Source organism: Vespa crabro, chromosome 6 (genome assembly GCF_910589235.1).
Source record: "Vespa crabro chromosome 6, iyVesCrab1.2, whole genome shotgun sequence".
In the NCBI taxonomy this organism is placed as follows: Eukaryota; Metazoa; Arthropoda; class Insecta; order Hymenoptera; family Vespidae; genus Vespa; species Vespa crabro.
The window spans coordinates 5,589,845-5,601,556 of NC_060960.1; the positions used below are offsets into that span (position 1 = coordinate 5,589,845).

At 30.9% G+C, this 11,712-nt stretch overlaps 4 protein-coding genes across 4 annotated transcripts; all 4 read right to left on the minus strand.

Annotated features, from left to right (window-relative positions):
- Positions 1-1,363: 1,363 nt before the first annotated feature.
- Positions 1,364-3,049, minus strand: LOC124424804 (zinc finger protein 525-like). The gene is made up of 2 exons (XM_046964308.1): positions 3,011-3,049; positions 1,364-2,335 (listed from the first exon to the last, which is right to left on the minus strand). Exons 1-2 carry the CDS (start codon positions 3,047-3,049, stop codon positions 1,364-1,366), a joined length of 1,011 nt encoding a protein of 336 aa, XP_046820264.1.
- An 819-nt stretch (positions 3,050-3,868) lies between these two features.
- On the minus strand, positions 3,869-7,495 carry LOC124424850 (zinc finger protein 501-like). Its single transcript, XM_046964389.1, has 2 exons — positions 7,368-7,495; positions 3,869-6,750 (listed from the first exon to the last, which is right to left on the minus strand). The coding sequence occupies exon 2, from the start codon at positions 6,708-6,710 to the stop codon at positions 5,406-5,408; it is 1,305 nt and encodes a 434-aa protein (XP_046820345.1). The 5' UTR covers positions 6,711-6,750; positions 7,368-7,495; the 3' UTR covers positions 3,869-5,405.
- On the minus strand, positions 7,426-8,406 carry LOC124424805 (zinc finger protein OZF-like). The gene has a single exon (XM_046964309.1). The coding sequence runs from the start codon at positions 8,404-8,406 to the stop codon at positions 7,426-7,428; it is 981 nt and encodes a 326-aa protein (XP_046820265.1).
- Positions 8,407-9,388: 982 nt separating this feature from the next.
- Positions 9,389-11,579, minus strand: LOC124424857 (zinc finger protein OZF-like). The gene is made up of 2 exons (XM_046964403.1): positions 11,508-11,579; positions 9,389-11,292 (listed from the first exon to the last, which is right to left on the minus strand). The coding sequence occupies exon 2, from the start codon at positions 11,259-11,261 to the stop codon at positions 10,221-10,223; it is 1,041 nt and encodes a 346-aa protein (XP_046820359.1). The 5' UTR covers positions 11,262-11,292; positions 11,508-11,579; the 3' UTR covers positions 9,389-10,220.
- Positions 11,580-11,712: the final 133 nt, after the last annotated feature.

Consider the following 11,712-nt stretch of genomic DNA (forward strand, 5'->3'; position numbering starts at 1 on the left):
TTATGCGTGGTTGGATGTATAAGGGATCGTTGTTATTGGTCATCCTAAAACAATGAAACGTGATTAGAATCGAATGATCACAATTATTTCTTTCTTTTAACCATGCGATGAATGAACTCACAACTATTTGCAACTTTCTTGTAGAATATGGTACTTCTTGTACTTGTGTACACACATATATATATATATATATATATATATATATATATATATATATATATATATATATATATAATACTCTTATACAATTTCAGAGTAGTAATAGAATAACTTACGTTTAAAAAGGTTTATTATTCATATAGAAATGTAATATGCTTGTAAGAAAATCACCACGTTTTTATCATATATGTATTATCGCCAATCTATAATATAAATACGTACACATTTAATTTTATTTCATTGTATACATCTTTAAACAATATATAACACAAATAGAATTCATATAATTCATACACAAAATAACATTTTATGACGTTCATTCTCGTATTTTATTTTTGCGCGTATACATAATTACTTATACGTATATGTTCCTTTTAAAGGACAGAATAATTTTATGAAATATTTATATATACATACACACACATATATATATATATATATATATATATATCAAAGTATATAGATCATATAATAACCATAACCATTGCTATATATAATCATACATGATAATTAGTATCATTTTAATACTATATATCTTCGTTTAAGCACTTGTGGTGAAGGAAAATCATTGCAATTTTTATAATAGAAATAATTAAATTATATATTTCATTTCTTTTGTTACTTATTAATTATTAATCAGACTAGTAAAAAATCATTTCGATTGTATCAATCGATTTTCTTGCGAAATGTTTTATCCGTTTTGCTAGATTTAAAATATTCCATTTTTTTTTTTTTACTTTTCGTACATCAGAAAATATTTTTGTAATTATAACTATAAATTGCTGAAGATTATCTTCGCATAATTAACAATTTTGAAAGAATCTCTGACTCAATGGATAAAAAAAAAAAAAAAAAAAAAATTAGTAACTCTTTAAATGTATTTTTATGAAACAACAAAAAAAAAAAACTTTCTATTATAAAGAATTTCAATCTCTATCGACTTGAAAAAAAAAAAGAAGAAAAAGGGGAAAGATGAAAGCTCTTCTCTTTTCCATTTATCTCACTATTAGTCAATTCACTGTAGCACACACACATACAAACGCAATTACGCACGCGCGCGAACGCGTTTACACACATACAATGAACATTTTATATAGATTAAAAATTTAAATAGAAGTAGAGTAAAAAATATATATTTTTCTCTGAAAAATAAATTATTCAAGCACGTTTCTATAGAGAAAAACTTTCAAACGTGCATGCGCGTTCAATGAATCGTTTTGTCTATCTGACCGTTTTGAAACTTCTGCATGTAACTTCTTGCGAGTTCAGCAATTTGTGGACTAGGTAATGCCAATGGTGGAAGAGGTCCTGGATGGTTTCTACGATGTCTCAACAAGCTGGATCGTTGCGTAAAGTCTTCCTCGCAGATGTCACACTTGTATGGTCTAATTCCGGCATGAGTTAGAACGTGTTGATGAAAATTGCTAACGCATGTGAATACTTTTTGACAAAAGATACATGTAGAACTACTTGGTCTGCTGTGTTTGAAACGTTTATGATTTTTAAGCTCTCTACTTCCAATAAAATTCTCACCGCAATCGGTACACTTGAATCCATTTTCGTGTTGCAACAAATGTCTATCCAATCGGCTTCTATGACAAAATTTTTGAGGACACAGATGACAAGGAAAATTGTAAAGCTTCTTACGAGCCTTCCTTTGATGAATATATTCGTGCCCTTTGACATCTCTTACTTCTTTACCACAATATCGACAAATTTGTAACTCAAATGGATGAGCCTTTTTTATATGATTTGTTAGATCTATCTTTAACTTGTAACTTCTACCGCACTGTTCGCAAATAAAAATTGGATTGTTCCTATCATGGGCACGTATGTAATGCCTCTTCAAACCACCCTCGCTTTTATACTTCACATGGCATTCCATACACTCGAAAAAATAATCCGGCCTGTGTATCACCTTGTGAATATCTAGAGCAGCCTGCGTATTGTAAGATCTCTTGCACATGTCACACTTGTACTGTCTTTGATGGACTACCATAACATGCCGTTCGACACTTTGTTCGTTACTGAACTGTTTATCACAGAATGGACAAACGTTCCGTATTTTGTCCAATACATCAACTTCGACGTTCTCTTTGCAAATGTCCGCTGAAGGATCCGTTGTTGTCCTTTTTTTTATCGATGAATCTGTAACCGGTTCGCCGGTATTAACAAACTGGAAAATCACAAATGTACTTTCCTGATGTATTTCCTCTTCCTCATCCTCCTTCACATCGTCCTCTTTCTCCTCCTTCACAACCTCCCTATCCTTTTTCTTTACATCCTCCTCTTCCTTTTTCGATGTTTCTTCTATTTTAATGTTTCTTCTTTTTCTCTGCTTTCTGATACATTTTTCTCTGAAACAAGTATGAATATCATTAATTGAATGAATGTTTTCAAGTTACATGGGGGAAAAAAAAGAAAGAAAGATCCATCTCAACATGCAAAAATATTAAAGAAGAAATCGAGATTTCGTGTATGTACGGGTACGATTTATTTTATTTAGCCTTTACGTCCAGTCTTTTTTTTTTATATGTGAGTATCTGAAAAAAAAAAAAAAAATTAACATTTCTTTGAAGAAATTCATTTTTGTTTTTAAAATTCTACCCGTTCTATTTATTACTCTAAAAACTTCAGACAAAAATCTATAAAAGGAATTACTCAATTTCGTATATAAATTAATGAAGAAAATTATAAAACAAAATATCTTCTCTGATAAATTTATGTATTTAAATAAATAGAAATATTTTTTTTGATCAGTTTATGATTATTCCTTCAGTATAGAATGAATCGATTTTGTTAAGAAAATTGTTGAAAACTACATTTTTACTTTTATTCAAATCATTCTTGCCTGGATATTTTCTTGGATGTCGAAATTTGTATCGTCCATCTATATTCTCATCTAATAGTTTCAATTATTTCTAATAAATTTTTAATAATTTATAATTTATGAAACGAAGTATACTTTTACATTATATTGTTAGAAATTTTATTTTTATTCTTTTCTTTTTTTTCCTTTGTCTATTTTCCTCCTGACAATTTCACGAGTAATGGAAAATATTGTTATTCCTTTCGATACTCAATTTTATTTCTTATTTTCTCTACAGTAACATTATGTGATTACATACTTCTCTCCATTTCTTCTCATTAGTCCTCAATAAATATCGATTATCTGAAACATCCAATCAATTTAGTAAATAAAAAAGGATAAAAAAAAGAAATAAAAAAAAAAAGATGAATACAATCGTAATACAATACGTAGGAACGATTAGAAGCTTACTCTTATAAGGAATTATTCCTAGGATTTATCAATGTTCATTTTAATAAACCTTCTGGGCTTGGTCTGAGAAGATTTTCATAATTTATTTAACAATTTCTTTTCTTCTCTTTCTCTCAATATATATATATATATATATATATATATATATATATATATATATATATATATATATATGTATACTTTACATAACTTACTTTATACAAAGCTAATGAAAAAATTTGAAAATCTCTAATTGACCAGACAACGATTGATCTTTAAGAAAATTTTTTTTTCTCGATCACTTGCTGATCATACAAATTATTTCGAATTTGAAATGTCACAGTTCTTTTTGATAAAATAATATTAAGTACAATGCAAACTAATTCATGGTTTCTTTTTTTCTTTTTTTTTTCTTTTTTTTTTTTTTACTTAGGCGCGAAAAAGAACTTATTTAACTTTGCATTATTATTTATCTCGATTAACTGTCACATACCTTACATCATCATCATCATCATCATCATCATCATCATCATCATCATCATCATCATCATCATCATTATCATCATCATCATTATCATCATCATCATTATCATCATCATCATTATAATCATAATCATCATAACTATTTAACGATAAAATCTAAACTTTTGTATATACATTCAAGCATATCAATTTACGAATACTTTCACTCACTTATACGATACCTTAGTGCCATTCTTTATCCACACATTTTTTATCATACATTACGCAAATTTATATAATGGTATAAAATCTTGTAACTGCTTCGAGTTATCAACTATACTAAAAGCATACACACTTCGCTCTTAACACACATTCAACTGATTACTATCACGAACGAGAATTTTTATTTAACTCGTAAATATCCTAAGAGGAGAAAAAAAATAAAATCCATTAATAAACAATTAAAATCAATTACGACGTATAAGATGATACAATTGATTCGTATGAATTTATTTCATCAAAGTTCTTCTTTGAATATAATCAAGCGTATCGCATTTGACTCTTCGTTGTGTGATTGAAGGCATGTTGAGATATTCTCCATTTACTCTTAGCTAATTTTAAAGGGATTCTAATTCGACACAAAACAGTTCAATTAACACAATTCCTTTTCTTCCCAGATTAAAATGCGTAATTATTCCTTCCTTCCTTTCTTTCATTCTTTCATTCATTCGTTCATTACACTTTCTCTTTTGCATTTAAATTTTCTTTGATCTCTGATATATACAATGATCGATGAATCACACTCTTAAGGAAGACTCAAGAAGATCGATTATTCTCATAATGAAAGCATTTTCTCTGGTGCGAGTAAAAATCTATAAGATGATAAGTTATACTCGCTTGCTTCGGTATATGTATATATATAATCCTTATTTTATTAAGCTATGATAATAATAATATTAATAATAATAATAATAATAATAATAATAATAATAATAAAATAATTATTATTGATATATCTAAATAATTTACAAATTCATTTCGATCGCTTTTAAAAAACGTATGAACTTATAACGTATTGAAAAAAAAAAAAAAAAAAAAGAATAATTGTTAGATTTGTGACGAATATACAAAAGGAGAGTAATAGAACATTACACATTAAGGAAGCCGTGGAACACAGTCTTACAAAGTAAAAATAACGGCAAAAATTCGAAACGTACATTAAAAAAAAAAAAAAAAAAGTGAAGAAACTCGAGGAAAAATGAATACAGGTACGAATTAATATACAAATCGAAAACGAAACTACAAAATTAGTTGGAGAAAATCCATTTGATCGATAAGTAAATTAAACTTTGTTTAGCGAACACATATACGCATACATATACTCAACTGCATATATACGCAAACGTACACACATACATACTTGTCAGATAACGACAGAGACACCAAAAATCTAATTCGATTGATCATCGCAAAAAAAGTCATTATTGATCGAGTATAGATATTTTATTTATTTATTTGTTTATTTTTAAACACAAGTAGACTTCTGGTGTGCTGTGAGATTACCTTGACAGGAGAAACCACGATGACAGATCTGACAGACATAAGGTCTCTCCCCAGTGTGGCCACGTCTATGTATTGTTAGAGTCGATCTCTGTGAAAAAGCTTTAGGACACTGATCGCATTTATATGGTTTTTCACCGGTGTGAACGCGCCTGTGCATCCTGAGATTCTCCGAATCGGTGAATCCCTTTCCGCATATGTCACATACGTAAGGTTTTTCGCCGGTATGAATTCGTCGATGTTTCTTCAAATGTTCAGCACTGCTAAGACTTTTCCCACAGTAATCGCAGAGATAGAGTTTAGTCGGATTGTGACTCTCCTTGTGACGGAATAATGACCTCTTTGTGGCAAGAACACGACCACATATGTCACAAGCAGTGCTTGTAACCTTATTGGCCTTCATTTCTGGATGCATTCGACGACAATGTGCTGAAAGTTGTCTTCTCAGATAGAAAGCCGTTCCACAGACTTGACAAACAAACGGCTTGTCACCGGAATGAATATTGTAATGTTCCTGCAAATCGATAGCCTTGCGGAAATGTTTGTCACATTCATTACACTTAAACGGTAGATCGGCCTTGTCCGTGTGCCGTAACATATGAATGCTGAGAGCGGCTAACACTGTAGTCTCGTAGTCGCATTGTTTGCACATGTAACTCGGATAGAAATGAGTCTTCTCGTGCCTAGTGAGATCACGAAAGAGGCGGAATTTTTTCGGGCAGTGTTTGCAAGTGAGATCACCTACGGTATGTCGTAACAAGTGTTTTTGGTAATTGCTCTTGTGTCGGAAAACTTTGTTACATGTCTTGCATAGTAACTCCAACTCCGGTTTTTCTTTCTTGACCTTCTTCAAAGACGTAGATCGGCTAACAATCGAGGTGCCACTCGATTTACGCGTCCCCTTACGACCGTTATGCTTCTTCATGTGTTTTCGTAGATTCACATAAGTCCGAAATACTCGGCCACACTGAGCGCAAGTATTTTTACGCTTACCCTTGTGCTCGATCTCGTGATTATCCAGAAGAGTTTGACTGGCAAAGAAAACGCCGCATAACTTGCAGTTATACGTCAAAGAAAGATCCTCCTCTTCGTCGTCAGCGTCAACCTCCTGTTTTATCACCTTTCGTTCTCCATCATCATCAATGGCACCGATCGTTAAATTATTTCCTGCTTCTTCGCTCGCACCTTCTTCCGGACACTTCGCTATGGTTGATCTCCTCTCGGGCTCCGCGTCCTTCTTTACCAGGTCGAGTTTCGCGAACATTACCATCGGATAATAGTCTTCGGAAAAGGATAGCCGGTTGTGATACCTGAAATGTAAAAATTCAAATGGCCACATCAGTATCTCATATCTCTTTCCGCTATCTGATGGTCTGTATATGTTTTTTTTGTTTCTCTCTTAGCGACTCTCTGGTATCTGACAAATCGTAAGAAATCGTGCCATCTGAACGACATTATTTGACACAAATTAATACAAGCAAAATGAAACAATCTATTTTAACTGAGATTATAGATAATCATACTAAGCTGTGGGTTTATTCTACGGTTACAATGTTATAGAAATTGTTAAAGTGGACATCAATCGAGAAATCCACAATGTTTTTTAGAAAATGTAGGAACCAAGTCATATCGCGTTACAAAGTTCGTTGAATCGTTTACAACAAATTCTTTCAATCTAAAATGTTCTTTTTTCTTTTCTTTTCTTTTAACAACACTTCGTATTGTAAAACATTTATTTTCTCTAATTTGAAAAGGGCTTACGAATGTTACAAAAATGAATATTCGTGATTTTCTTCTTATATTATCCGACGGATAATACGTTCCTAATCAAAGAAATGATATTGTACGTAATGCAAGACGTTGTTCAGGAAAAAAGAAAGAAATCGCTCGGGATCCATAAATATAGAAGAAGATCCGGATTGATCACCTTTTCGACGAAGTTTCACACTTTTTCGGTATCACTTTAGTGAAAATGATTAGGACGTTTACGTTGGTTGAACAATCATAACGTTGACCACGTGTATCTTATTGTGAGCATTCAAGAGTGCCCTGGAGACAAAAGATTTGTTGCAGAGATTACACTGATAGGGCCTCTGTCCAGTATGATATCTCTTGTGAATAACCAAGGTGGAATGTTGAGTGAAAGATTTGCCACAGGTGTCACAAGAGTATGGCTTCTCTCCGGTATGAGTTCTCTTGTGAACGACGAGAGTGGTCCTTTTATGAAAAGCTTTGCCGCAGACATCGCAAACGAGTAATTTCTCACCACCATGAAGTCGAAGATGATCTTGAAGTGAACCCTTCGATGAAACTGATTTACCACAAAGATGACAATCGTATTTGTTTTCCCCGGTATGTGACTTAACGTGTACGACCAAAGAGTTTTTATAAGCAAATATCTTGCCACAAAATTCGCACTGATGTTTAACCGGCTTGAAATTAGGATCGTGTACCTTCGTATGCCGTACCAACGTATGATTATTGGGAAAGGATTTGCCACAGGAATGGCACACGTGTTCCTTCGCACCATGCCTCACGTTCATATGACCATGTAATTCAGCATTAGTGAAGAAACCCTTGTTACATATTTCACAATATCTTGTATACCTCTCGAAGTGTCGTCTCTGATGAGTCGCCAATTGTGAGGCTTGGACGAAAGCTCGACCACAAACGTCACAAACATAATTTCTTTCACGCGTATGTATTCTTTTATGTACCGCTAAAGTGTTAGTTCTTTTAAAGGATTTACCACAAACATCACACTGATAAGGCCTAGCATCACTATGTGCAACTAAATGTCCTTCGAAGAGATTTTTCAATTTGAAACGTTTAGTACATATGTTACACTGATAATAACGTTTTTCTGATTCCTCCAACGAAGTAACCGTACGATCCTCGACATTTTCCTTACTCATTTCTTCTTTTTCTTCTTCTCTTACTTCTACATCTTCATTTATCTTTTTCATCGATGTATCCTTATTTATTATCCAATCGTTTTCTTCTATCGTCATTTCTTTCTTTATGAAGGACTTTAATGGTAATGTATCTTTGGTTGTTTCTTCAACATCTTCGTCTTTTCCCAATAAGTTTTCACATCTGGAATAAAAATAAAAGTTGCGTGGGTCAGTCGATTAACGATAATGATATCTTTTTTTTTTCTTTTTCTCTTGATCGTTTATAATTCTGGATGGTCAAACTCAACATTGGGATGATCATTAAGGATATATATAATTTTTTTAAGGATATGATTAGGGAACATAACTTTTTTTCTTACGTTTTAATTTATATATATATATATATATATATATATATATATATATATATATAAATATATGTATGTATATATCTTCTTTCTTCTCCTTTTTTTTTATGACTTTATCGTACTCGCTGTTGTCACCATTTGGACACATAGTATTCTTTGAACTATTAACTTTATCAAAAGTTACAATGTAAAACCTTTTATTTAGATTAAATTTACAGTCTTTTTTTTATCAATTACATCAGTCGATACTCGTTTTACTTTTAGAATTTCGAACTTTCATTTCGATGTTGTATCGAGTTTCACGAGTTAACTTCCTTTTATTACATAGTCTAAATCTGAAAATATAATTATTACTTTATTACAAAAGTTTTATCGAATTGAAATATATACAACAAAAACTTACCTGATTACAACGAGTAATACTAATTGGGATAGAGATAATGAGATTAGAGGTTTCGAAATCGAAGAAAAACATATAGATATGTATATATATATATTTTTTTTTGATAATTCGCTCATAACTTCTATTGATTACAAAACATATCATAGATTCTTTTTACTTGTAGAAAAAGCACCATAAGGGTAAATATAATTATCTAATATCATAATAATATTTTCTAATATAATGCATTCGAGTAAAAAAAGCAATATGCATCAAACGAGTATTTATAAAATATTATTTAAAAGATCGTTTCAATAGAAGGCCGTTATCAAATCACATAATAACGAAGAATATATATAAAAAAAAATGGAGTGGGATGAGAAAAGTAAATATTTAAAGAACACAAATTTTTTTTATAAAATTTGTGACTTATAATATCTACATTAGATGCATAATGTATGTATATACAAAATGATATATATGTATATATGTATATAAATAAAGCACCATACAAAGTAATTGTAATTTTTCATTCATTTTAAGTATGATTCTTTTGTATTACGATTCTAATTATTTACATTGATCTAATGATTTAATTGAATATTTTGTAAAAAAATTTATTTTATGTTGGTAGTAAAGAAACCGAACTTGTCAACGTATTTCCTGTGTTTCAACAATAAAATTGAATGTACTTTTTTAATATGGCACAATGTAATCAACAATATAATCAGAAACTTCATTATCTTATCTAAAGTTTACTTCCATAAATTGTTATTTTGTTTAAATATAATTTAACTAATAAATCAAACTTTGTCAAAAATATATAATAATAATACTAATAATAATAATAATAATAATAATAATAATAATAATAATAATAATAATAATAATAATAATAATAATAATAATAACAATAATAATAATAATAATAAACAGTGCCTTTTAATACACAAATCTAATTAGTTGCGATAAGCCGATTATAAACGATATAATATGGACGGTAAGAGAAACCGTTCGTCGTGCTAACATATTACAACATTTTACATTAACAATTTGCACAACATTCATGAGTGAAGCAGAGTCTCTTATTATTTAAAAATACATACTACTAATTCGATATTGTTTCTTTGGTTTTATTATTTATTCTCATTGTGCGACTTCATGTGCGAATTTAATGATCCTTGTTGAGTGAATCTCTTCTGACAGACTTTACATTCGTAAGGTTTTTCTCCTGTGTGCGTTCTCAAATGTACAACGAGATATTTCCTAACACTAAATGCTTTTCCACATACTTCGCAAACATGCGGCTTTTCACCGGAATGTATTCGCATGTGAATTTGCAAATAGGTTTTACTCGATACCGATTTTCCACATATCTCACATGTTATTTGATTTTCGCCACTGTGGATCTTCAGATGTACCTTCAAAGCTGCCTTCCAATAACTTTCAAAATTGCAAATATTACACTTGTGTTTCTCCCGTTGACCATGGGACTTGATGTGCATATTCAAATAAGCCGCACTAGCATAAGGAGTATTACAAATTTTACAAATGAATGGTTTCTCACCGGTATGAGTTAACAAATGTCTCTCTAACGTTTGATTTGTGTAAAATCCTTTACCACAAATCTCACAATGAGTTACGTATTCCTGATTGTGTTTCTTTTTGTGCAAACGCAAATCGTATCCCGATACTTTGGAGACACCACATATATCACAAGTGAAACGTTTGTTGTGTTGTTTCAAATGTGTCTTCAAAAATTCTTCGGTTTTAAAACATTTACCACAGAGAGCACACTGATATGGTTTTTCCTGTTGATGAGCCTTAATCATATGTTTATGTAACTTCTTCTCGTTAAGAAATACCCTACCACATTCTTCGCAACGATTATCGTACTCCATACTTTCTTCGGATTTATTCTCATGCTCGTATTTGTGCTTGTGAAGTTGAAACTTCTTTCGGAATTTCTTACCACAAACGTCACATTGATAAATGGTCGAATATTTTCGATTTGATGAACACTTACTATGATAACGTGTATCCCTTTCGTTTCTTTGTATATCCGATTTGCAATATATTTTTCTTGTTTTCGTTGAATATCTCAAAGGATCGTTCATCATAATTTCTTCGTTTTCAATATTCTCCAATTCATCGTTTTCGTGTTTAGATAGTTCCATTGTACATCCACCGTGTTTTGTCCTGTTGCACCTGCAATAGATAATATACGTCAACATATGTGGTGAATAAAAAAAAAATAAAGAGGGAAAAGTCGACATGTTCTTGTTCAAAATTTCTTTTTTTTCTCCCTGCCGTTCGTTTTCTCTGTCTGTTTCTTCCAATAACGATTTAGATTCTCAAAGCAGGCATCTAGAGATAATAGATGTTTCTTTCTGACATGTATTTTAATGAATAAATAACACCACCTTTCTTGATGATCGACATTAGAAAGTAAACTTGTACTTATAGCTGAAATCTTTTTCAAGAGTTGATACGTCTCCTCTGTTACGAATTAAAATTAAGAAATAAAAAATTAAAAAATAAAAAACAAAAAAAAAGAAAAGAAAAAAAGAACAAAATAACACTTATACACCAACCTTTTGAAAACGTTATCAGAATTTGTTTCTTTGC